General features: G+C 40.3%; 3 protein-coding genes across 4 annotated transcripts; all 3 read left to right on the forward strand.

The window, feature by feature from the left end:
* Window positions 1-629: 629 nt before the first annotated feature.
* On the forward strand, window positions 630-8761 carry ypel3 (yippee-like 3). The gene is made up of 5 exons (XM_079642880.1): window positions 630-980; window positions 2969-3087; window positions 3316-3359; window positions 6000-6108; window positions 7626-8761. Exons 2-5 carry the CDS (start codon window positions 2971-2973, stop codon window positions 7713-7715), a joined length of 360 nt encoding a protein of 119 aa, XP_079499006.1. The 5' UTR covers window positions 630-980; window positions 2969-2970; the 3' UTR covers window positions 7716-8761.
* Window positions 8762-12336: 3575 nt separating this feature from the next.
* Window positions 12337-19657, forward strand: atp6v0ca (ATPase H+ transporting V0 subunit ca). The gene is made up of 3 exons (XM_079643544.1): window positions 12337-12584; window positions 16062-16245; window positions 18489-19657. The coding sequence occupies exons 1-3, from the start codon at window positions 12509-12511 to the stop codon at window positions 18691-18693; spliced, it is 465 nt and encodes a 154-aa protein (XP_079499670.1). The 5' UTR covers window positions 12337-12508; the 3' UTR covers window positions 18694-19657.
* Window positions 19658-20415: 758 nt separating this feature from the next.
* Window positions 20416-26738, forward strand: spsb3a (splA/ryanodine receptor domain and SOCS box containing 3a). 2 transcript variants are annotated; one of them, XM_079644529.1, is made up of 7 exons: window positions 20416-20634; window positions 21370-21539; window positions 22229-22409; window positions 23040-23227; window positions 23346-23448; window positions 23534-23659; window positions 24423-26738. In XM_079644529.1, the coding sequence occupies exons 2-7, from the start codon at window positions 21432-21434 to the stop codon at window positions 24809-24811; spliced, it is 1095 nt and encodes a 364-aa protein (XP_079500655.1). In that variant the 5' UTR covers window positions 20416-20634; window positions 21370-21431; the 3' UTR covers window positions 24812-26738. The 2 variants fall into 2 exon arrangements, with proteins under 2 accessions (XP_079500655.1, XP_079500654.1); XM_079644528.1 differs by having other exon boundaries at window positions 20417-20638.
* Window positions 26739-26885: the final 147 nt, after the last annotated feature.

The raw sequence follows: 26885 nt of genomic DNA on the forward strand, positions 1-26885 counted from the left end.
GGTGAAACAAAGGCTGTAGTTTTCTGACCTGCTTTGCTCTGCAGTATGAGTTATAGGAATATAAGTGGATCAGCATGCAAAGAGTGACCCAAGAGAGAAGTAAGACTCATGTTGTCACAAAGCCAGGGCTGAAAATAGAACGTTTTTGTTTTCACGTTACAACTAAACATATTGGAAAAAATGTGGGAAGAAATACAGATAAATATGTATCTGCAAGTGTGATCATGCAAAAGTCATTTCTGCAACAACAACAAAAATGCTATTGTTTTTATTCAACTGCTGCATAGGCTATATACATTTAAGAGGAAAGCAAACACAGCCTCAATATAGTAGTGCAAATACATCAATAAACCCCCAACAACCCAATGACTTCCCCATCCTTCCTGTGCAAGATGTTCTAAGTCTCACATAAACTGCAAATACTTGTTTCTTACATTGTGTACATTTGATACGTTTGCAAGCATGCAGTGCTAATGACTTGTATCCCAAATCCAGAGCAGGAAATGATAACACTGTAACAGCATTATGAGACAGTATCAACAATCAAGCTGATAGCCATAAAGGGCTCATGTGAAGTGCAATCTGATTGGTTGACCCATATTCTAGACGTCATACGCGGCCTGACATTGGTTGAGAGGGATTTGTTTTGCACTCTCCAGACTTCCTCCTCTGAGTGTTTTCATAAACAAACCACATATTTCTCCCGCCGCCGCACTGTCATCACCTTGTCAGTCTGCCAGCATTGTCGGATTCCTGCTCCCGTTTTTAACAAAGGCCGTGAAGAAGTTTTAAATCGGGTTCACATTCAAAGAGAGAAACGCGGGTAAACGACCGGAGGCTGCCTTTATTGTCCGAACCGTCAGCGCGTGGCCGACCGTTGGACCAAACCGACCATAATAACCTATTTTTATTAGATGATTTTAAACCTGTCATCCACATTGGACCGCTGTATATACTGTGCGGAGCTTTGGTATCATCAGGTGAGTCGACACGTAACGCGGAATATCCTGCAATGCGCCTCCTATCTGCCGTGTGTGTGTGTGCGTGTGTTGTTGTGCGGAGCTAGCATGGTGGCTAACACGCAAGCTAGGTCCGATCCAGTGGCCTGTTAGCTGACAGATGCAGGAGGCCGTTTTTATCCTTATTTAGCTACTGACAGCCGGTCAACAGGGCTGGAAACTGCTTAAATGTGGCATTACACGTTGCACAGGCTTGGATTTGGGTTAACCGATTGCATCTCACTAATGAGCTGAGGTTTGTTTGTGCAAACTATTTTTAACCAGGAAGCAAGCTGCCAGCATGGTTCTCAACCAGAGGGGGGAGGTTTAAAAACAGTACATGCTTTGTTATCAAATGTTGCTTTGACTATATGTCTGTCTTTGCAAAATGTCAAATAAGTAACTAAGTAGATTTACTCAAGTACTGTACTTAAAAACAATGTGTACACTTGAGTATTTTAATGTGTTGCTGCTTTGTACTTCTACCCCACTACAATTCAGAGGTAAATAGTGTCCTTTTACTCCACTACATCTATTGTATAGCTTTAGTTACTTTACAGATTTTGATTAATAATGTGAAATATAATCAACACTTAAATAAGACTTTAGTTACACCTGGAGTAAATCCAAAAGCTGCCCTGCAGCTTAAAAAGTAATTTAAATGAGCTGCAGCTTCACCAGCTTTGATAACACTCGAAATGCATCATCATGATAAAAACATGTTATATATATTATTTTGAAATGGGCCAATCTGCAGAATGAGTACTTTTGGTACTATCAATGTATTCTGATGCTAATACTTTTGTACTTTACTTAAGTAACATTTGTATTATAGGATTTGTACTTGTCTTGTTTGTATGGCACTTCTTCAACTTTAACTTAAGTATCAGATCTGTACTTCTTCCACCTCTGCAAATAAGAGAAGCATCTTAACGGCACATTGTGTCCTCGGGCTGCATGTGAGTTCTTTTCATAGCAAAAAAAAAAGTTCAGCCTGTATGTAACACTCAATAGTTTAGTGTTACTACTGTTGGGCAGCTTTGTTGTCATTTTGCCCATTTCTTATGTTGATTGCTCTTTGAACTGTGTTGAAATACATTGAGAGCAACTTAAAAACCAAATGATCTGTGCACACTTGCACTTGACAAAATAGAGCTGAATCTGATTCAATATTACTCATTTGTACGACTCTGTGGAGTCCCGTTTCTGCAAGGAAAGAAGGATGATAGAAAACCATAATGCTATGAAACATCTAAAAGTGGTAAAACATACAAGTGAACGTGTTGTAAGTCACACCTTCACAAGTGTGACTCAGGATGTACGGTTGACTCAATGTTTGTTAACTTCCATCAAGGAAATGGTCGTTTCTGATTATTTAAAAAAGGTGTCAAACTGAGTGGATATCTGAGCCCAGACTTTGGTCTTATCTTCCCCTAATGTTCACTTTACAACACATGTGATAAAAGAGGTAAAAGCAATACCTACCAATAAATGAGTGAAATTATTTTGTAATTGATATTGTCTGATCAGTTAACCAAATTAACATAAATATGGGGTAATGTTATTTTAGGGGGAAGCCTTGCAGTGTATAGCTTTAATTACTCGAGCACATGATGCTACCCTCAAAGCTTCTTCAGATTTTGACATTAAATGTATATTTCCTATTGTTTATTACTATTACATTATTTAAACATGTCAATAAATTAATATATACTGGTAATGTAAAAAATATAGGGACTATTTTCATTCACAGGGTACTCATTGTCCTTCAATAGTCTGACAGTATGACGGCAACATACAAATACTTCATGTGGTCTTAAATTAGTGGTAGCATGTTGAAAGCTGCAGTAACTCTGCGAAATGAAATCTGTTGAACCAGTGTGTGTTAGCAGTAGCCTTGTGTTGAAATGTGCTATATAAATAAACTTGCCTTGCACCGCTAACACATGTACAACAACATCCTGCTTCAGACATGGTGAAGCTGACAAAGGCCAAGACGTTCCAGGCGTACCTGGACACGTGCCACCGTCGCTACAGCTGTGTGCACTGCCGCGCCCACCTGGCCAACCATGACGACCTCATCTCCAAGGTAAGAATGCCGCCTGCCTTTTGTTGTCAATAATAATTTTAGGAGGCACATATAGACGCCGCCTCATGACTGTCTCATAGAAAGTAGCAAAACTGGAATAACTTGACAGACGAAACTGATTACAAATCTCCCAAAGATGGAAGCGGTATAGTAAACTAAAAATACATTCAGGTTGTTTGATTCACATGTCAAATAGACACAATAACACTTTCTCTTGTTTGTCTTCAGTCGTTTCAAGGCAGTCAGGGGCGAGCCTACCTCTTCAACTCTGTGTGAGTATTTCTTTTATTATAATAACAAATTGGCAGAATGAATGCACACTTCCAAAGGCTTCCAATCTTAATTCTATTGCCATAATCACTTTGTAGATGGGTAGGAAGTGACTTTAGTACGTGTTCAATTAAGAACCACTGTCTTTAAATGTTCCTTGCTATTTTTGATGGACTTTCAAGCTTTTTCAGATCAGATCAGATCAGATTAGGGGCCTTTTGATTATTTCTGAGGAAGAAAAATAAATGAGTTGCAGAATCTATGATTTTTTTTATTGATTTTTTTCCCAATGTGCCATTTCAATAGTGCTGTTCTATGAAAACAAATTCCCAGTATCGGACGTGTTTGCACAAACCTCACAGCCAGCAGACAATTTGATTTGCTTTCCAGTGAACCTTAAAAGATCCCTTTTAGGTGCTGTTTACACGAGAACCAAATGGGTTGTATCCGCTATTTTTCTCTTGCGTATAGCCCGTTCGTTCACACGAGGCCGAAACGAAACCGACCCCGCAAACGATAATGGTGTCCCAAGGTGGATAGATCTGCAAACGGAACGCTCTGGGGGCGCAAACGGCTCAGTGTGTACGCCTATATACGATCATTTCCTGATAACGATGAAGCCATAGCCCCACCTCTCCCCACCTCTGCTGCTCACTGCTGTAGCATAGTCAGTAGCTAGTGCTAGTGCTACTGCTACCATGCTACAGATGTTAGTGCAAAATCTACAGCTCCTCTACCACAACCATCAGCAACAAGTGGACACGGAGAATTACATAATAATAATAATAATAATAACTTTTATTTATATAGCGCTTTTCAATAACCCAAAGTCGCTTACAAAAAAAATTAAAAGTACAGAAACGGGGTGAACAGGCAGAAGACAACATATTGGACAAGAAAATTGAACATGAACATTACATGAACAGGCAGAGGACAACACAGGGGGGGAGCAAGCATAGGACAACGAGCAAAAGACAACATAATGGAAAAGAGGAAAGAAAAAGTTGATGAATGTATGAATAAGAGATGCAGCGTGGGGTGAATAAGAGATACAGCGTGGGGTGTGAGTGAAGTCAGTGGGTTGGGGGGTAGGGTAAGTTGAAGGCTTGGGAGAAGAGGTATGTTTTCAGCTGGGTTTTGAAGGTAGACAGTGTGGGAGAGTGGCGGACAGATTGGGGGAGGGAGTTCCAGAGGCGGGGTGCTGATCTGGAGAATGCTCTGTTGCCAAATGTTTTGAGTCTTGATGGTGGTACTGTGAGGGAGAGAGTGGAGGAGGATCGGAGGGCTCGGGGGGGGTTGTAGGGGATGAGGAGGTCAGAGAGGTAGGGGGGGGCTAGGTGGTGAAGGGCTTTATAGGTGAGGAGGAGTGTTTTGAAGATGATGCGTTGTTTGATGGGGAGCCAGTGAAGAGAGCGGAGAACGGGAGTGATGTGTTCACGGGTCCGGGTGTGGGTGAGGAGGCGGGCAGCAGAGTTTTGTACCATTTGGAGTCTATGGAGGGAATGGGAGGAGATGCCAGTGAGGAGGGCGTTGCAATAGTCGAGGCGGGAGGTGATGAAGGCATGGATGAGGGATTCAGCAGCACGGGGGGGGAGGTAGTGTTTGATTTTGGCAATGCGGCGGAGGTGGAAGTAGGAGATCTTGATGATGGAGCTGACATGGGGGTCAAAGGAGAGGGTGGGGTCCAGGATAACGCCAAGATTGCGTGCCAGGGGGGAGGGGGTGATGGTCGAATTCTCAATGGTGAGTGAAATGGGTCCTGTTTTATTGAGGGTTGATCTGGTGCCTATGATGAGTAGCTCTGTTTTATCACTGTTGAGTTTAAGGAAATTGTGAGTCAGCCATGTTTTTATTGAAGAGATGCAGGTTTCGATATGGGTGAGGGGAGGGTTGTGAGGGGATTTGGTGGTGATGTAGATCTGGGTGTCATCGGCGTAACAGTGGAAATCAAGGTTGAGGTTGCGAATAATGTGACCAAGGGGGAAAAGATAGCAGATGAAGAGGAGGGGGCCGAGGACTGAGCCCTGGGGGACCCCCTGTGTGACTGGGGAGAGGGCGGATGTGTGGCCAGAGAGGGAGATGAATTGTTGCCTGTCGGTGAGGTAGGAGGTGAGCCAGTCGAGAGCGGAGCATGAACTACATGTTGCTAAATATACCGTGGGGCATAAACAGAAAGGCAACCATGCTCGGGGGTCTTCTTCGCTGCTTTTGGTGTATTTTGTGGCAGAAGTACAGCGCCACTTACAGGCCCGGCATATGTACTACAGCGTCTCCAGTGGTCCCGTGTGAACGGACACGTTAAATGAGCCGAATGCGTGTGAACGGAAGACTTTTTTGATAACGAATTCGGTGCGTTTGCGCTCCCGTGTAAATGGGGTCGAAGTCACGCTTCTCCTGTTGGTGGATCCGAACTATACAACCCTCAAATGGGGCAACTTAAATGAACCTAATTGAATAGATTCTGTGAATGGTTCATGGAAAGAAATCCTCCCCATGACTCTTTGATACATTTATTCTAAGTTCATATATAGGACAGTAGGATCTTTGCTGTTCAGGTTCACGTAGTCTCAGAGTGCATGAGAGTAGTTTAATCACCATGACGGAGAGGAGCTTCTGTTTGACAGCTCTGCGTTTGTCTCCAGGGTGAACGTGGGCTGCGGTCCTGCGGAGGAGAGGCTGCTGCTCACAGGACTCCACGCCGTCGCCGACATCTACTGTGAAAACTGTCACACCACGCTGGGTTGGAAATATGTAAGTACGACCGCGTGTGAATAAAACTCCGCCTTGGTCACGGTGAAACTGATATTAGGTTTGACGAAAGGCGGTAACATGGTTGATTTACAATTCAGTGTCAGGTTTCACATGTAGATGGTATTTCATTAGATGGATGCTTTACTGCTATTGCCCTACTGTGTGTACATTCTCTCATCTACTCTGACAAAGCCACGCTAAGTTATGCACATTCTTAGGAAACTGCTTCAAGGCATTGAATATTTGATGTTCTGTTTATCCAAACATTTTGCAATTCACAATATTATCCTAATAGTCATTAAAAAAAAATGCTTGTAACTCTTACTAGCTCTCAAACATGAATTCATCTTACATTTTGCTAAGAAACTTTTGAGTTACGAATTTTGTTTTCACGCTTTTTGGGTGAATTGTTTTGTTTTTAAATAAGGTAATGCTAAATTCTCCCTGCATACATTAAAGATAAAAAATACCAACATTGTGTGAGCCAGGTATTTGTATGATGGTAAGTCCTGTATTTTATTTGTAAGTCAGCCTTTTTTCCCCTATAATAATTGTATTCCAAGTTGATTCTGAAAAGGAAAATTCCCCACGATCAGTTTGTTTACATGTAAGGAGTTATTGTCATGAGTTTCTTTTAGCATGAGAAAAACCTGGGCTTATATTGTACTTAACCGCAGTTACTTTCTATTTGCTCTAGATTTCCTGTGTTCACTTTCACTTGATCCGTGTGGTTGAGAACATTAATTATCTCCACCGTCATCAGAAACAAGAAACAGAAAACACAAGCAGCCCATCTGACCAAACACATTTCTTACATAACATCTTGTAAGCTGCAGCAGTCCTAATGCAGAGCTCATGTGCACGGAGTCAGAAGCAGCATCGTTACCTCTTGACTAAAAACTAGAAATGCAGCGTAACACATTTTATGATGTGGTTGCAGATTACATTTCTCTAGGTTAAGAATAGAAAATAGTTTCAAATGAAGAATATTTGAAGGCCACATTTTCACAGCTGATTTCTTCATACTTTTATATTATAAAGATTAGTATAGATGCAAATACATTAGATATACTTTATTCATCCCAAATGGGGAATTTTGTCAAAAGGCCTAAAAAAAAATAACGTTTCAACTTGAAAGCAATATTCTATCAAAATCCTGCTATGAGAATAAATATCGTCTTACTTTTGGATAGTGTTCTAGTATGTCTTTTCCTGGTTTTAAAAGCTGCATTAATGATATTATTTTCCAAATGTACCTGACAATAATGCGTGTTACTAAGCCATTGTGTCCACAATTTCCAAAATGTAATTGTGAAAGCCTCAATAGTGAACCCTGCATTGTCTTTGCAATTTCAATATTGAGGTGTCTGCTCAGAAAAAGAGAGATATTTGATTTTCTTCTTATGTACCTTTGAAAATATCAGTATATCATTTTAGGAAAATGACTGGATAGGCATTGTGTAATTCTGATTTGAGCTTTACTCGAACCTACTTTTGAATAACCTCCCTTTCTGCAGGAACAAGCCTTCGAGCTGAGTCAGAAGTACAAGGAGGGGAAGTTTATCATCGAGCTGTCCCACATGATAAAGGACAACGGCTGGGACTGAGAGGGAAATGTTCTTCTTTCTTCATGACTTTTTTCAAAAGTTGCATCCCTTCGACTATAAAGGGTTCCAGTGTAGCTTCCTCATCCCGCGTACGAGCCATCGCTGTGCCACACTTTCACTTCGTACCAAGAATAGCATGTGATGCCTTTTTATCTTTTCCGTTCTTCATGTTTTTCCAGCGACCACGACAACACATTTGCTGATATATCGCTATCCCAATTGTTAGTTGTGCTGGGACATGGACTGAATGAGTGCAGGGTTTGTGTGTGAACGACTGGGACATGTAGCCACACAGGTGTGTGTGTGTGTGTGCGCATGTTGGGTTTTAAAAGCGTGTGTGAGTGATGACCGCTTAACAGTCTCGCTGTGTGGGGCGAGGCCAGTGAAAGACAGATAATCTGACCTTCTTACACATCAGATGCAGGTATTTGGGTTTTCCTTTCTGAGTTTAAGGTGCGCATTTAGACATATCTGGTCCAAAATGAGCAAAGTATTTGAGACTGTTCAACCTGTAGATCATTTTCTGAGTGAAAGATGGGTATAGGACGCGTTGGATTGGTTTTTTTTTTAATCAGTGAAATGTATGCTTTTTTTTATGATAAGGGATCAGTGACACATATTTTGCTAGAGGAAATCAGGTTGTTGAATTAGTAAAGTTAAATCCCGCAAAAGTCTCCTGCAAGAATTCTTAAATCTGGAGTGTGAGTGTCTTCTGCTTGTAGGTATACTTTTTAGTGCGTGTGTGTGTGCTGAGATGTATTTAGCTGGATGTCGTAGAGAAGCATTAGCCTGGGGTTCACGTCCAGAGTTTCTGCTTCACAGTTGGGATGTCTTCACTTTTCCTTCATGCTGAGATCTATCCTACATGTGTTTGTGTGTATAGCCTAACACGGAGCTGCCCCCTACAGATACATTTACTCAAATGTGTCAGAGGAAAGTGTGTTTAGGATTGTGTAGCATATTTATGGTGATTTTTAATGTCTGCTTCTTTCATTAAAGTGTATTATTTTAACCTAATCTTTCATTAAAATACAGTGTGCCTGTAACCCGTGTTCAGTCTTCTTTCGCTGGTGATCTTTAGGACTGTCTCGATCATTATTATTTGACTTATCATACCATATATGGACATGATCATTTTCGCTGACCAAGATATAAGAACTATAATATTCCAATGTCTGAACATTCTTAAGTATTAGAAGTGCATTGCTGTTTGAAAGCTAGGCTTATTCCATTATCTTATTAGAGGCATAACATTGTCCAAAAAAGGACAATAATGTTGTTAATAGGAATTATCTCTGGAACAATATATCGTTCAACAAAAGAAGTTATTGTGACAGGACGAGTAATATGTTCCTGTATGTACTCTTGCCTTTTATTCCCATTAAAATGACTTAAACAAGAAATATATAAATGCTTTAGAAGAGTAGTAAGAACAAATACAACAGCCTTTTCTTTAACCCTTGATAACTGAGGATCCTTTCAGTTCAGTGTTTCATCATCATTTTCAGTTCCTGTTTTACTGAGCGTTAACTAATGCATGTGGCGAGATGGTGTGGAAATAAACTGAAGGTCAAACATTCAGTTTATAATTTAAAGTGAAAATATATAATAAACATGTTAGTGGAGTTGTCATTCACAGGGAGGATGAGGCCCAACGTTATCCTCTGACTGGTCCGTAGATCAGCCAGCAGATGGTGATGTGGGGACTTAGTGATAAGAGGAATATGATCTGTTTGATTAAAATATGCAAAGAATTCTGACAAAATGCTACGAAAATGTACTGTCATAGAAGACAAATTCAGTTACAGTATGCTACTGAAAAAAATGGTGCGTATGTCATTTCACAACATGGAGTATGGATTGGGTTCGCAACACATTGCAACACATAACCGTCCAATTGCTGCAACATTCAAACTTTGAAAGAGGCAGCAAAATGCCCAGTGTGGGGGAAACTTCTGAAGCAATTGGAGTCAGGACTCAGAGAGACACGAGGAGAGCTGGAGCTTTGATGGCAAACACTGACGGTTTATTTGGAGCTTCGACCGGAGAATTCACAAGACATGTCACGGGCCACGAGTTGACCACACGGTTTGGACGCCACAATCAATTCTGAAGAACTCTTCTGTAGTTCCAGGGTTTTAACTAGTTCGAGTGTAATAATCAACATTCTTTATCAGCGAGACCAAACAAATATGGACCCTGAATCTAACTAGAGCTGTCGTCCATAGAGAAAAAATGTGCACCAGGGAACCTACGTTCCTAAAAAGACGGGCTTCTAGATGTCCCTGAACAATAAACTATCTCATGTCAGCTTGTGCTCGGTCAGCTGGCAACAACAATGCGCCCAAGCTGCCCCTCCTTAAGAGAGATAGCAGCAATACCCAAGGCCGTAGACCTATGCCATGGGAAAGGAGACAGTGAAAAGAGGACAATTATGAACTGTGTCACAGGTTGAATACCTAAGGACAAAATGATCTCCCAAAAAAGTATTCTCCTCCCCCCAAAAAGTCCCCCTCTGAACTGTTTTTCCTTTTACAGTAAAGTATAGTGTTGTTGATCTTGGAGCAGGAACTGGTCACGTGATTGAGCTCTGACTAAAGGCTTTTCTTTACAATAGCAGCGCAAAGGCTGCTGACAGTCATGTGTGTGTGCAGCACATTTTCTGCTGTCTGCTTTTAGTTTGTCTTCCCATATAAGATTCAAGCACATTCTCATGACACAATTGAACTAAGACCGGAGTGAGAGACAAGCATTTTAATTAGAAATATATAGGAAATCAAATGAAGGAGTTCATTAAATACCCTACAAGATCATTTATACAATTCCCTAAATGCCTGTGCAGGAGCTGGAGTGACTCTAAAACCATGAAAGTGACATATCTCACCAAATCAAATCCCTCAGATTGAATATGATCTGTAGTGTAATTAATATTGTGGTCGATGCTATTAGAGTCGGGGAATACATCTGCTGTAATTGAGGACTAATTTGATAATCAGGTTTTGGGTTAAAGACACAGGAACTTAAACCTGGAGGTGAATGTAAATTAAATGTGTAAAGTTGTATTAGTAATCGTAATCTGCAATGATGTGCACATATTTTTTTTGGAGTGTTTACAGCACAATTTCCCAAGTATCAGAGGAAAATGTGTATTAGGCTCATGGATTATAAAGACAATTTCCACAAAGCAAATATTAATTCATCATAAACCAATTGGGGTGATGATTTACAATGTTTTCTGTTTGACTGACATACTACATTTACATGTTTTTGCTGGTGATCTGCAAGGTGGGTACAAACAATCTTAGTCCGACATTTCTATATGGTGCCCTAATAACCAAAGCCAGCCCATCCTACTTGTGTATGTTGACTAGTTGGACAATTCTTGAGTGGAATAGACTTTTTATTCTTTCTTTTTTTAATGCTGAGGGACCATTGTCAAATAATTATGAGCACATCTCTTGCAAAAACAAGATTTAAAGTGGTACTTGTGCATGCAACTCAGTTTTATACATTGATACTTGACAAAATGGTATAAGTGTTAATCAAACAATAATTTATTTATGCGAGGATTGCTATAATATTACATTTATTGTATAATGCTGTGTTTTAGGCTCAGGTAATGATGTTTGTTTAACTGCTGTTTTGTAAGGCATTTTGTAACCTTTCTATGAAAGGTGCTATATAAATGGATTGGATTTTATAATTGGTAAAATGCAAACTGTAGGTTATTATCTTCAAGGAAAAGCATCATTACAAACTAAAACCAAGATCATTTTATTTTGGTTTTGTACAAAAACATAATTCAAATTCAAAAGGGTCTCAGGAAATAAAACTCATTTGAACCATGGATTACAAAATGGGATAACCATCAACTCAGTAACGGGTGCTGTGGAAGATAAATACCTAAAATATATCAAAAGGGTAAAATAGGATCTGGTATGAAATAATCTATTTAGGAAAACTGACCAAAACAAAAATACAAATGTCATGAGGGGACATGTCCTTATGACATTAGACGTTACAGTGTCACCTTGACAGAAGCAGCAGCAGGATATGTCTCCGGGTCACTCAAAAACGGAAGAATATGATGTTTAACAACTAAAGGTTGTCTAATGTTGATTTAAATTAACTTCAGCTTGACATGTTATTTTCTAGGCGAATAATAACAAAACATATGCGGGGCTATAGCTAAAGGAGCATGAATGGATGCTGGGAAACTGTGCTTTCTGGTCGCCTCTATTTATCAATTGTTTGACTAAAGTTTATTTTGTGTTCCTTTTAAAATGATAGAGCTAACCTGGTGTTTATAGTTGATTTGACTACCTATTTGATACCTAATAATTAATACGCCAGCGTGTAGTGACAACTAGCGTTTCAACTGCAGTCAGTGCACTTGCAGCAGAGCATACCATAAAACACAGTACAGCTACTCGTATCCTAAATCGTATTTTAACCAAATGCTTTTAAATATAAAATCTATGATAATTAATATCAGATGAGTATTGTATAGGATGTATTTTACAGTGCAATAAACAACAAAGGTTAGATGTTTCAAGCTTGTTCGTGTCGAGCACCCCCGTATTCACATAAATAGATCCTTCCGAGATGGTAGCTCGTCATGTGACTTTTTCCGTTTCGCCATTTTCCTCTTCTACACCGGTGATCTTGTTGGCAGCTACCTTCTCTCTCCTCTCTCTCAGTGTTGTAACCTAGCCGGTAGTTAAACGGGGAAACCTAAATTAAAAACAAAAAGTCTACCTTGTAGCTGCATCGCCTGCGAGAATAGTGCGAGAATGTCTTCTGAGGAGAGCCCCGAGTACGCGCCTTTCTTCGCTGTGATGGGAGCCACTGCGGCCATGGTCTTCAGCGGTAACTACACCAACCTTCATTTATATACCAACCGTCTTCTGCACCTTTCACTGTTTTATAACGATGCATTAGCTTAACAAGGAGTCAAATTCGTATTAGAAAACTACAAATGGGGGGTGCTGTCTTCAGACTGGGTGTTAGCTGAGGCGGTCATGGCTCACACACCTGCCCGGGATGAGAGGCAGAGGATGGAGGGGAGGAGGTTTCCACCGCCTTCGATCCGCTGACCACAAGCTCCTCACCCTGCTAACCCTGGAGCTAGCTGTGGTTATATCATATCAAGCTCTCTATAGTGACGCAGACCGTCATTTATTAGATGGCAGATGCTTCGAACCGGATGTCTTTTAAACATTATTAAATTATATTACAACACAGGAAGGTGCAGGTCCTCATGGATTATCAGATAAATACGATGCTCGTTCGGGTTGGATGCAGCCACATTGGTCGTAAGGTGTTGTGTTACAGGAGGGCCAGCATCAAGGCCTTAACGTCAGTGAGGGAACATCCATCCATCCATCCATTCAGGTTTAGCATGCACTCCAGCGGGAGGCGGGGCACAGCCAATCTGTCAGGGAGGAAATATCCAACCTCAGAGGAAGACTTTAACATGAGGCAAGGTAGCCTACTGCCTGGGGCCCAGGCAAAAACAGAAGCTTCAAATGGCTATAGATAGATTGTGATTTTTAGATGTGAAAATATTCAATAATTTTCATGATCATACTTATTATACCCGAAATTATCCTTCAAAAGTAATGTATTCTACTTACTCACGTTTTACTTCAAAGGAAAAATATTGCATTAAATTGACCCTGGAGACATTTTACTACTGTTACGGCAAATTGTTCCTACAGGGTTAAACTCCAAAATGGTGCAATTATCTTTGTTTTTATTTAATTTAATTAGCTGAACAGTTATTGTTTTTAAAGGCTTAATATTATCTGTCATATCGTAGGTGACAGTCGTTTCATTTTTCACATGCACTGTGAAATTACTTCAAATAAAAAATATTGTATTATATTTACCTTACAGAGAAATGTAACTATTACTACTGCAGATTTTATTCACAAAAGATCACAATAAAACTATGATGCATTATATTAATGGAACCATCCATTATTATATTATCATTGAAAGCTCCACCTTGAACAGATGTTAATTTATTGTGCTAATAATTGCCCCTCTTCACTTGGAGTAAACATTTGAAAGCAGGATGATTAGCGTGCAGTATTAATAGCTCTAATATTAATAATGAATGGTTTTACTTCAGAAAAAAGGTTTTGAATACTTATTCTACCACTTCTGAGGCCAACAAAAGTAAAGCAAGGTGGTGTTTGACTTGGGCCTCCAAATGACCCCTGAGGAATATACATCCTGCTCTTATAAAGGTCTTTGGGGGAGATGTATATTCCTGTAAACACAAACCACTGTCTCTTTAATGTGGAAATCACTGATGCTATGATGCTGACATCAGGTGAGACTTTGTGCAGTTTGTCCATTGGGTGGTGTGACTGTGATAATATTTTACTTTTAAGATTGTATATCTACACAGGCACTCAGGGTGTCTATTTATTTATCTATCCAATGCAAGTGCTCTTACCTTCTTAATTTAAAATCTGAAAACCATACTGCAAGGAGCTTGGATACATATGTATGTAAGGTTACATGAGGCCAGGGTCTGCTGTGGCATTCATCTTTCTGCATGAATTTATTTGTATGGAACAGCAAGGCCCAGATTCTTATGAATTATAACGTAAATACGATTTTATGTTGGGATTAGTCCAAGCCCTGTTTCCCATTGGTTGTAACATATTATATTACAGCACAGTTCGGAAATGACTCTTAAGGTACAATATCCAACATTTCACCCAGCATATATAGCTAACAATCCAGTACCAGGGCTCTGTCTGACTGAATTACATTTCCCACAGTGCTTTAAAATTGGATTCATATTTTATATAAGGTAACATGAGGACAGGGATTGCTGTGGCATTTAAAAACTGATTCTGTGATTGTAAATGTTACTGAATACTACATTTTGTAATGAGATTGGCAAAGAAACTCAGCTTTTTGTGGAAACTGTCACTTCCTGGCCAACCAATGGTTTCAGCGCTTCTCTAAATGTTATTTAATTGTAGGGCTAAACTAAAACCTATTACTTACTATGCAAATGTAACTGATGCATACCTTTCTAAAATCATCTACATGTCGGTACTGCATAACATATAGCAGGACTGGAAGTAGCATTAATTCCTTTTTCTCAAATTGACATTTTGACTCTGTTTGTTTCTGTTTACAGTATCACAAAGCAAAGGGAAACACAATTTATTTCATTAAACACTGAAATGCCCTCAAGGCCATTTTTATAAACTACTTCCTCCATTATAGGCACACAGAGACACCTCGACACCAGTATAATCTGGGCTTTACAGCTTTCTGCCACAAAAACATCCCGCCCCTCAGTGAAATCTCCACGCTTGCTGCTGTTAGTGTCACAACAGTTGTTTGATGTTCACGATGGAGTCGGTCCAGGATCTCTCGATATTGGATGCACAGCGGGAAAGCAGAATTAGCCTATGATGCATTGGAAAAGGGAGGCCTCAGAATATATATTGCACTCAATGCAAATAAGAACCGCAGAAAATAAAAGTGGATGACAAATTGCATTGTCTGGTATTCCTGTTTTTTATGAAAAGAAAAGAGATACTCGTTGTTAAAATTGTGGAAGAAAATGCTGGGTTGCTTTTTCACACAATATTAAAAAATGCCTTGTAGTCGATTTAGAACACAGCCATCGAAAGTGTCAACACACCCACATCAGCAAGTGAGAAGTGGCCGAGTCGGTGTGTGATATGTTTATTTGTACGCTCCAGCTAGTCTCCATGATAAGCCAGTAACATCGTCTAATCACAGTTGCTCTCCGCCTGTTGTCGTCAAAGCCGTGTGTGATAATCGGTTGTATATGCCCGCACAGATTGTCAAAAATAAGGTGTGTACCAACCCTGTGATTGGGTTAGTACGTGTTTTCCATAATCCTGCTGCAAGGCAGACAAAGGGAATAAATTGTTGAAGTGTGAAAGGTTGTATGGGATAAAAAGGCTCCAGATTGCATCCGTTTATCACTTTTTAAAATGCATTTCAGAATAATGTTTGTGAGGACACTTTAAAAATGGAAGCACTAGTGTGAATTGCAAGTACACGTAGTTTTTTTGATATCACTTTAATTCCTGTTATTTACGGCTTGGCTGGAGAAAACTGGCAGCCGAATATATCTTCTACTGTTTCATTTTGCCTGCACGCCGGGTCTTTACACACTGTCGGAGCCGGTATGATGGAAGGGAGAATTTAAAATCGATCAGCTGGATAAATAATTCTCGCCAATCTCCGTCCAAATCCATATCCTGTCTGTTTATGTAAAAAATCATTTAGGAGTGAAATACAAACACTGACTGATGGATTACCTCTCTCCTCTCTTCACAGCATTAGGAGCGGCGTATGGCACAGCGAAGAGCGGCACAGGCATCGCTGCCATGTCCGTGATGCGGCCAGAGCTCATCATGAAGTCCATCATCCCCGTGGTCATGGCGGGTATCATCGCCATCTACGGGCTGGTGGTGGCCGTGCTGATAGCAAACAACATCTCTGAGAGAGTCACTCTCTACAAGTAAGATCAGCCTCTGATACAATACTCTACTAGATGTCTTTCAGTGAGTGGGAAGACATTTATAGCAGACAGCATCTTCTACAGCTGATGTGCTTTTAGTTGAAGCCAATACACTTAAACATCAAACTGCCTAACTTTCACAATCAAATCCTCAAAATAAAGAACTCAAAGTCAGTCCTGTATCTATATTTACCACTTCTAATTGTGACCACGTCATGAATTGAAGGCCTTTTTTATCTGTTGTGATCCAAAGATAAACATCTGGGTCTTGCACTCGCTAATCGATTTCCTTCTTGGAAATGGTACATTTATTTTGTTCTGGTCATTGCTGTGTTGTGCTGGGCCGGTAATGAGCTGTTTCTTTTGGTAAAACTCCATCATAGAGTGGGCCGGAGAACATTATTCCCTGAGGGTTTTCTTTTTCTTTTCATGCAGGGTATAATTAACTTAGAATCTTTACCCTTGTTACATTTTTCAAAATATACATAAATCAGTTTTTACAGAACAATGTTGCCACTTCTCCCTCTGATCCCTGTAGGTTGGTCATCTGTTGTTGGGTGTTGAGGCTTTTCTTTGTGATGTTATCTTGCCGTCTATTGTTTTCAAACTTTTTAACGGCCACCCATCCTGAACACGACTTCCTGGTAGAGATAATGTTTTTGAGTTGGACTTTTCTTGGTAAATTTGAGAAAAATGAAGTTTAGCACAATGAATGACCCTTTCAGATTGCATATGTTGTAACCACAATTTTTGTTCTCATTTTGCATTTATTTTATTGACTCAAATTAGGGAAAATGCAATAGCATGTTATGCATATTACCAAATATGTCTCCACGGCAATTCATTGTTGTTAATAAAACTATGAAATACTTTTTTGATCCAAATGTACATTATCAAACATAAATGGTGCTTGTGAAGTGTCGTAGCAGCTTTAAAATCAGCTGTGGTCTAGAGAGAATAATCAGTAAGGTAACAAACGTAAAGCAACACAATATTCATATTAAAAGCAATAAGGATCTTTTATACTTGCAAGTATGACGTGTCCTCCAAAGAGCACGTACTGTTCAGAGTGAAACAGGCTCTCTGTATAAGAGGACATCAAAGCAGATTTACATTACAGCAACATTCTGGGAGGCCAGCTGATACCCCCTCTGGCCAGAGACCTGCATCGGGTCGGGTACCCGACGGGTGACCCGATAAAAAGGTGATTCGCGGGTGGTATTTTTTCAAACGCTTTTTTCCAGGGTTCGGTTCTGGGTAAAACAAAGATGATGCGGGTCGGGTCGCGGGTGTTGCATAATAAATATATTAAAATAATAATAATTTAGTTGAATGTTTAAATCCTCAGATCTCTCCCCCGCGGGACCGAGCATAATCATAAGCTCTGCAGCGCATCTATCTGCTGCTGAGCGCGCCACATTCTGAATGGCTGAGGTGAAGCTGTCTAGCGGAGAATACAGCATTTTCAATAACTCTTCCTCAAGAGCGAAATCCAACGCCTGGGAGGCTTTTGGTGTCATCCTAGATGGAGAGAATAACCAACATCCCATGCTTTTTGAGACAAATATGCAACTGCGTGTGTTAATAATTGCACGTTTTCACTGCTCATACATATATGTTCGGGTCGGGTTGCGGATCTTGTGCCGACGGGTCGGTTCGGGTTGCGGAACTAATTGGCAATATGTGCAGGGGGCGGGTTCGGTATTGCACGTCGCGGGTGCGAGGCGGGAGCGGGTCTTGAAAATCAGACCCGTGCAGGACTCTGCCTCTGGCACTGTATGCAAAACCATCACTCCATACAAGACAATGGGATATACAGATACCCCTCAGACACAGTGTGCAAAACCTGCACTCAATACAGAGCAAAGTGGATAAAGATAACACCTTATCCTAGCTTCCTTCCCCTCATCCTTCCTGTAGTGTCATAAACCCCCCTTGCAAAAACATCTGTTGATCACTCACACACATTCAAAGGTCACTCCAGGGATTTGACCTAATCAGTCAAACCGTTGACATGACATTTTCAGAATACAGCAGTTTACATTTGATTAGGTTTAAACTGTATTAAGCTTTAGTACCATCATTTGCATCACAGAAGTCACAGTGAATCAGCAAAGTTGAATATGAATCACTTTTGATATAGTTTAGTGTTTAACAGGAGAAGGGGTTGCTTTGACATCAATTTAAAGACAGAATTAACCTTGTTTGATGACGTTGTTCTTTCCTCCGTCCCTCCCCAACAGGAGTTTCCTGCACCTCGGTGCCGGTCTGAGCGTGGGCCTGAGCGGTCTGGCGGCCGGCTTCGCCATCGGCATCGTGGGAGACGCCGGCGTTCGAGGCACCGCCCAGCAGCCCCGGCTCTTCGTGGGCATGATCCTCATCTTGATCTTCGCCGAGGTGCTGGGGCTTTACGGCCTCATCGTGGCTCTGATCCTATCTACAAAATAGTTTTCCGCATCAAAACACCATCTCATTCATTCCACATCAAAGCAGCAAGAACAAATAGGGGATTTTCACTTAACTTCCATTACACCCCGTGGGTCTGACAGGACGGGATGGCATCAGAAACATGTTGGTGCCGCGCTCCCCAGTAGATGTGATCTATCCATATTGTTTAACGCCATCCGGTTGTGTCAGGTCTCGTGAGTACTGAACGGGCATGAAGATGTATTGGTTGTTGTGGGATGATGTGTGGACAGTCTGCTTGATTTGTTGTCTGATCTTAACATGTACAGTGATCCAGAGTCCCTCCACCCCCCCTGTAAATGTAGTAACCAGTCTGTGCCGTGAGTGTGAGTATCAACGTTTATCCTTCTGCCCATTCCCCTCCGGAGTTTCGTTTTTCGTTTGGTGGTTTTGATTGTCACTCTCCGTCTTGAGACTGCTGAAGAATCATGCACACTAGTATTTGATCTTTTCATGTTCTTTTCGGGGACCATTTTTTAATCAGTGGCGAAGAGCGGTCAATACATATTATTTTTGTTCACTATTTATGGAAAGTTCTGAGGACTTTTGACTTTATGAAACTGTCTAAATGGAATAATGTTTATTGAATACCCTATATACATAAAAAATATATAAATGATCTGTGTATAGTTAGATTAATTGCACTGTGGGTAATTGTTCTAAGTGCTTGGAATTCCTCTGGATGTAGTGTGATTATTAATGGAGGATGTCCACATGTTGACATGGGGTTGACAGTGTGTGAGTGTGCGTGTGTGTGAATGACCTGAGTGCATAATGTGTGTGTGTGTGCGTGTGCAAGTCTTTATGTTTAATATGACATTCTGAAACACTAGTATCGTTTACCTGTAGTGCTTATGTCTTTTTTTGTTTTTGTTTTAAGGTGAGAGCTCACTGTTCAGCCATGCCTGTCAGATTTCCAAATAAAACTCAACCTCCTCCAGAAACATGTCATTGTCATGTGCTTTTTTTTGCTAATGTGAATGCGATGACTTGGAAACAACATTTCCGAGTTAAAGATTAATTTAATAAGAGACAGTTTGTAGAATCAGTAGCTCGATGACAAGTGAAGGGTTAACTAAGGTTGTCACAGTTCTAAGTGCTAAACATGCTTGTTATAAAGAACATTGCTTTCTTAATGCCTTAATACTGCAGTGTTTTAAAGTGGAAATGAATAGACACTTAGTAACTAGTGCCTTCTCGATACATATCCTGCTATAAAAACATTTGTATCATTTTGATTTCTAATGATTAATGATCTTAATTTGCATCCTAACAGACTGATAAATAATACTAATACAATGTAATTGAGTTAAGAATCATTCCCCCCTGAAATGTACAAATGAAATGGAAACACTCAAAGGGCAAATCCCTCAAAGTGAACTTATAAGTAAATGTAGCCTACTAAGTCTTATAATGCAAGATGAGTATGTTTTATAGGTTGTGGTATTTATACTATGTAACTACTCCCACCGCTGATAATATGAACAAACTCTAATCTTAAAGGGGACCATCTACATCATGAATATTTCCACTAATATATTGTTTTAACTGCTATTGTTATAGTATTATTGTGTGTTGTACTGGTACTTTTACACAAACATCTAAATACCTCCTCCACCAGTGAATAACACCTCCCTGCTGGTCCCATGGATGCATAAAGAGTGTTTAGAGACTGCATAAAGAGAAAAGGGGCTGGTCCCTCTCTGACAGGAGTCTGCAGAAACTTCCTGTGGAGGAGACAGTGCTGGGGCTCCTGCAGAGAGCCTGCCTGTTATTGTTTACTGTCACAATCATGTAAAGTAGGTCATTTAAAAAGCTAGCCGCTCATTCCGTTGTAATAAAACAACTATCTAGCTTTAAGTGGCTTCACGGAACTACGTCTCTTCGCTGCTGTCACTGTCAGGGATTTTCCGCAAACAACAGGCAGGTAACGTTAACGTTTTATTCAGCGCTGTTAGCTTCACGCAGCCAACAGAAGCTAATGTGCTAGTTTACGCAAGGTCTGAATCTGCCTCCAGTCAGTTTTTTCATAATACATGGCTAATAAACCGTGAAAACATCGCAATAAACGACTTTATATATTGACTCACAAAACCATCAGTCTTGCTCTGAAATGTGGTGTAAGCTGACCTTGCTATGGTTAGCTTTCCTGCTAAAGTCTTATTTGATGCGCAGTTCAACTGTGTGGCGTTAGCTGCTCCTGCTAGCGATGGGGCTAACTAAAGCTAGTTAAGAAAACAACACACGTCAAATGACCACAACAGTTTTTCTCATGATGACACCGATATGTAGACAAGGACCTGACTACTAGCAATTTGTTATCGTTGAGATAAGTAGTAAGCATTTTGTGTGTGGTTGTTAAGTGTCTCACTTTGGTTATTAGCATTTAATAAGATAGCTTAATAATAAAGCTGATGTTTGTCATGAAGACATTTAGGATTGCAAGTTCAAAAGGTAATAGGGTCTGTTACAAAGGGTGTAATAAATGTTGGAGGTAAAATCAAGACAACAGGATAACAGACAACACTAAATGATGTAACTCGTGTAGGAATGTGTTTTAAACTGATTCAGAAAACTTGAAGTGCACAGAGTTACAATCAGCAATTCAAACTGTTGGTAAACTACCACTGATAACAATGTTGTCCTTTTATCTTTCAGGAGACGGACTGATGCTGTTCTGTCAGCATCTGGACTGATCCTGAAGTGTCTCAGTTGCGGCCATGTCCAGGAGAAGCAGGAACAGTCGTGCATGGCGATATGTTTGGGGTGGGATACGACGAGATGCTGATGCCCGGGCACTTGAAGAATGGAGCTATGACCGCCTAGATGTAAGAATACAAGGCTGCTGTTTTCCCCTGAGACCTAACGCTCTGAACGGATCTGAAGCATCAGCGGACACTGGGGTCATTGTTTGTGTCATATGATGCCACTTGTTTACACTCCAGGCAGGAGATAGGATGTGTCACCATGAGAACATTCACCTCATAAAACCCTGTCTTACTTAAAGTGTCTGATTCTCCAATGTGCGTTTGTTGATGATTTACTTTCAGTTGTTTGCTGCTTTGTATCAGAACCAATCGTTTCCATAGCAACTAAACAGAGGCAGAAACAGGTTTATTACCAAGTAGGTTAACATTCAAGATATTTTCTTTTGTGTAAAATGTTGCATACATTAACACAGAAAAATAAATTAAGTTTTTAGAATAAGCTAAAAAAAAAACTATTATTAAAACTATTACAAAATTAAAAACAGACAAATGCTTATAAGTAATATAGATACACAAAAAGCTTGAATTAATGACAACTAACTCTGACAAATAAAATATGTCCAGTATATCAGAGATTAAAGAAAAAACAACATAATTCCTGCCTTTCACAATTACATTTGATGTAGATGTCTACATTTTTCAATGCAGTGCCAATTTTCAAAACAAATTTGCTATGCTTTCACATAAGAAATGCTCCTGGCATATGATGTTTTTGTTTATTTGTTGACATTGCTTCCCCCCCCCCCCAGTACAGTGATTCAGACTCTGAGGCAGACTTCTCAGCAGTGATGGTGCCTCCCGTCCCCAGCGCAGTACCTGTCACCGGAGAGTCCTTCTGTGGCTGCGACTCCCAGGCAGAGACCAACTACAACCCTCATCTGCGAGGCTTCCACCAGGTTAAAGACTGCCACTGTGGAGAGGAGGACCAGGGTAAAGACCCCTGCTGCACTTCAAGAGCACTTTTATAATAAGGTTGATTGAGAGATGTCGCTTGAGTTTTGGGCTGCACATTCAAATCAAGAAAGTATTTGCTCTGTGACTTGCCGAGTCACCACAACAAAAAAGACTCTCTTGGCTTTAACACTTTTATAGTAAAGGAATTATAAATATGATCAAAAACCATTACATTTTGCATTGACTTTCGCTTTGTGTATGTCGCTCCATTAAGATGTCATCACTTTATTTATGTTGACAAAACAAACAAGAATTCTTAATCAATGAAGTTGATATAATATGATAATTTAATCCAATGAACCTCTTTATTCAAATCAAATAATTTTTGAATATTTACGACGTCATAAAATATGAGGATAGATATTCCAAACTTTATTGGAAAAATTGAAGCTTTGAATTTCAAAAAGGACATTCGGTACAGCCCCACTTGAGTCACACCATTGTAGTTTAATGTTATATTTAATTAAGTTCTGTGATTTTCTTACCTATAGATTCTACAAGTAATATTTGTTTGTGCTAATTGACACAGATAAAAAAACCAGTTAACAATAATGTAATGTCTTGTATCTTTAGCCATGTTTGACTGAATGACTGCTGATGTTTCAGAGTTTGACTGGTTCTGGGATGCCAGCAGCAGATCTACAGCAACATTGCTGAGCTGCGACAACCGCAAAGTGAACTTCCACTCTGAATACAGCTGTGGCACGGCAGCCATCCGCGGCTCCAAAGAGCTGGCAGAGGGGCAGCACTTCTGGGAGATCAAAATGACGTCCCCAGTGTACGGAACAGACATGGTAACCCTCAATGCCTTTACCTCCTAACACTGACCTGCTGTTTCACGACAGAAACCCACATCAAGAGTAAAAGTGTGTGGAAGTTGAGGTTTATATATTGTTCTTTATGTCTTTACAGATGGTTGGCATCGGTACTTCTGATGTCAATCTAGACAAATTCAGACACACGTTCTGCAGCCTGCTGGGAAAAGACACAGACAGCTGGGGTCTTTCTTACACAGGTGAGAGTAACACAACATGCTGTGATGTAGCATTCACTGCTCTCAGGGATTGTTGTATAAATCAGTGTTTTCTTTCCTCGCTCAGGCTTGTTGCATCACAAAGGAGACAAGACGAACTTCTCCTCCCGGTTCGGACAGGGGTCCATCATTGGAGTCCATCTGGACACGTGGCACGGCACACTCACTTTCTTCAAAAACCGCAAGTGTATAGGTTAGTAACAACACATAGCGTAACCAAACAATCCTTATATGAATGGTGGAGTTTGTCAGTGTTCCTTTGGTGACAAACTATGTAACGAATATACCTTTTAAATTACCTAATGTAGTTTGGCAGTCCTGTACCATAACTCCAAAAAGCTAATACCTTCTCATATATCAATCAGGCTCTGCCATATAGCTCAATATCAACATTGTCTTTATGTAAGAATAAGCAAAGAATACTGTGGCCTGAAGCCTGAGAGGGTGGCCTTCCTCATAGCAGACCACCAAATGTTATGACATTTCAAAAATTGATGGATCACTGTATCCATGATCACATATAAAACTCAACAAAGGATTTCTTAAGCTTTACAAAGCTTTCTTAGGACCATATGTATGAAACTTATCAAATATATTGTACAGCGAGCATGTAATCATTTTCTAATTGAACCATGAGAGGGTAATGTAGGATCTTTGAATCACCATGCCCTAATAATGACATGCTGACTCTACATAAGCTCACTAATTACATGGCAACTTTACTAAACAAGTCAATGATATGACACAAAATATTGTTTTAGAAGGAAATGTATTTTCGAAGGAACAGCATATAAAGCGATGGTATGTTTGTGAAAGCACTATTCAGAAATTACACATAGTACCTGCCACAGAATTGAGTGACCTGTGTGCTGCACATGTACTTGGTTATTGATATTTACACAGAGTGGTTTTGTTACAACATATTACACACTAACATGTCACCATTTACTATCTAGGTGTTGCTGCCACGGAGCTACATAACAAGAGGTTTTATCCCATGGCGTGCTCCACGGCAGCGAAGAGCAGCATGAAGGTGATCAGATCGTGCTCCGCCCCCACCTCCCTGCTCTACCTCTGCTGCGCCCGCCTGCGCCAGCTGCTGCCGGACTGCATCGACACCCTGGACGTGTTGCCGCTGCCCCCGGGCCTTCGTCATCTGCTGCACAACAAACTGGGCTGGGTGCTCAGTCTCAATAACGGCAGTACAGAAGAAACCCCCGATGGGCCAGAGCCTGCGTTGCCCGACCCCCCGCTGCCCGGACCGCTGTCCTCTAAGAGTGACTCGGAGGAGGGCTGTACGTCCGACCTGGAAGCCTGTCAGAGGAAGAGATGCCGCTGGACATGATGGACGGCTCGACTCCTGCCTCTCCTTAAACACTGGCTGAGTGTTTCCTGCCTGCCTCCAGCTTTCCTCGACCTCTGAAGAAAGGATCGGAGCGGGTACGTAGGTGGAAAGCTGTGACGGCGGTATCTCTGCCCGTACGATCTTACTGTGATCTTCCTTCACGCCGTTCAGATGTCTCCATGCTCGTTATTATCCAAACCAGCTTCAGTAATACGTGAAAAGGTGTGGTGTTGTTTTGTTAGCTAGCATACGTTGTTGCCATTCATGTATGAGGAGTGCAGGAACCGACTGTACAGTGTAACACTGAAGTCAAGTATGGCCACATTTCGGTGGTCATCGTTGTATGTTTGCACACAAAAAGAGGGTTTAAAAAAAGATAATGTATATTTTCACATGTATGCAATTTATGTGCGTTGTTCTCAATGCTACCAATGCATTATCCAAGTCATCTGTTACATGTTTTACTGGCATCGGCAGTTTTTTGTTAGATTGCCAAATCAAAATGGAGGGACACACTTTAGGTCATTTTGTATTTCTTACCCTCATGTTACAGCTCTAAAGGTAAAACTGACCAAAATGTTAAGACGGATCAAAAACTTAAGACATTTTTAATGCAGGTTCAAGAAGCCGAATGTATTTTATAGCTGTTAGTGCTCCAACAAGGGGCATTAATCATCTCCAATCAACCCATACTCACATGATTCCTCTTTCTAATTATCTAGTTCATGTTACAATTCAAATACTTGTTACACTTTTGGCGACATCCATCCGTCACCAGCTTTTGTAAGTCTCCTGCTAGGTGTTGTTTTTCCTCTTTTCTAAAAGATATAAGCTGTATACATAATAAGTGTAGCTCCTTTAAATCTGATTATGAGACAGAATGCCACTCACAAGATACGCACACTTAAGGTAGGTTCTCATGGCTCTTTCTCCGGCTTATAGGTTATTTAGACCTTTTTTGAAAAGTGCGTTTCTTTCATTGAAAAAGTCTGTGATTATAAGCATTTTTTTTCTCTTTCGTACTGATCTGTTTATGCAAGTGTGTTGTTTTGGCCTTGTCCCTTCACGTCCTTTACCAACTCTTCTTGACTGTAAGTAATTAAGGGCATACTCTATTATAAATCCTTTTAGTACGAAACACTCAGACCCTGCTGGCCTAAAATGTGGCTGAACAAAGTTCCCTGTTTGTGAAATGTGGTCCACACCAACACAATTCTAATGATGAATGAATCCATAACTTAGTTAGTTGTGATCAATTCAAGTGTTTCTAGATCATGAATAACTGAGAAGGGGATTGTTATCCTTGAGTCAAATGTGTAAATAATCATTGTAGCTTTTGTGGACTTACACATACAAAATATAAGTATTTAAATAGTATTTGACCGAGGCGTTGAAGCTACAGTCTGCCAACTACTGCCTCAGTCACCTGTCGTTGATCAGTCCTCTGAGGTCCTGGTTTGAGTGGACGTACACAAAGAATGAAGGTACTATGCAATACCAGCCTCTTATGGATAATGGTTTTCAGAAGGACTGTGTTTTAGGATGTTGTGATGGAGGCTCTGACACAAACAACAGCAGTGAAAGTACCAGAGGACCACGATCATTAATCACGAGTAGTGTGAGATGAAGCACTTAAGTCTGTCGGATTTATGTAACTCTATAGATCTACTAATGTAACTACAAAGAGTTTAGTTGGAATCAAAAGATGTATATTTTTGTTTTATTTCACTATTTGTCTTCACATTGATGCATCTAAGCACTTTTTCTTACTGTTGTACTGTAAATAGTAAAATTCTACGTGTGTCTTCTATATCATGTCATATTAATTATACTGTATGTGAAGGCCTTTATTTGCCTTTTTCTGTATAACTTATCAGCATGATTTTCAGCTGAAAATAAAAAATGAATGCCACATATGCACAAAGAACTGGACTTTGTTATTATCTACCTGGGAAATGTTTATTTCTAGATGTCAAAGTCTTATGATCAATGAAAAAATGTTGTATTTCTTTTTACTTTTCATTTTACATACAATATTGCTGTTACTCAAGTGTAGTAGAAAAAGGTAAGAAAA

This window comes from Notothenia rossii, assembly GCF_949606895.1.
Source record: "Notothenia rossii genome assembly, chromosome: 8".
In the NCBI taxonomy this organism is placed as follows: Eukaryota; Metazoa; Chordata; class Actinopteri; order Perciformes; family Nototheniidae; genus Notothenia; species Notothenia rossii.

What these genes read in the sequence shown, in the direction of transcription:
- ypel3 (XM_079642880.1), top strand. Translation starts at nt 2,971, where the DNA reads ATGGTGAAGCTGACAAAGGCCAAGACGTTCCAGGCGTACCTGGACACG. An exon ending in GCCTACCTCTTCAACTCTGT is followed by an intron (nt 3,360 to 5,999) that starts GTGAGTATTTCT and finishes GTTTGTCTCCAG; the next exon opens with GGTGAACGTGGGCTGCGGTC. An exon ending in CCACGCTGGGTTGGAAATAT is followed by an intron (nt 6,109 to 7,625) that starts GTAAGTACGACC and finishes CCCTTTCTGCAG; the next exon opens with GAACAAGCCTTCGAGCTGAG.
- atp6v0ca (XM_079643544.1), top strand. Translation starts at nt 12,509, where the DNA reads ATGTCTTCTGAGGAGAGCCCCGAGTACGCGCCTTTCTTCGCTGTGATG. An exon ending in TGCGGCCATGGTCTTCAGCG is followed by an intron (nt 12,585 to 16,061) that starts GTAACTACACCA and finishes CTCTCTTCACAG; the next exon opens with CATTAGGAGCGGCGTATGGC. An exon ending in GAGAGAGTCACTCTCTACAA is followed by an intron (nt 16,246 to 18,488) that starts GTAAGATCAGCC and finishes CCTCCCCAACAG; the next exon opens with GAGTTTCCTGCACCTCGGTG.
- spsb3a (XM_079644529.1), top strand. Translation starts at nt 21,432, where the DNA reads ATGTCCAGGAGAAGCAGGAACAGTCGTGCATGGCGATATGTTTGGGGT. An exon ending in CAGTGTACGGAACAGACATG is followed by an intron (nt 23,228 to 23,345) that starts GTAACCCTCAAT and finishes ATGTCTTTACAG; the next exon opens with ATGGTTGGCATCGGTACTTC. An exon ending in CAAAAACCGCAAGTGTATAG is followed by an intron (nt 23,660 to 24,422) that starts GTTAGTAACAAC and finishes TTTACTATCTAG; the next exon opens with GTGTTGCTGCCACGGAGCTA.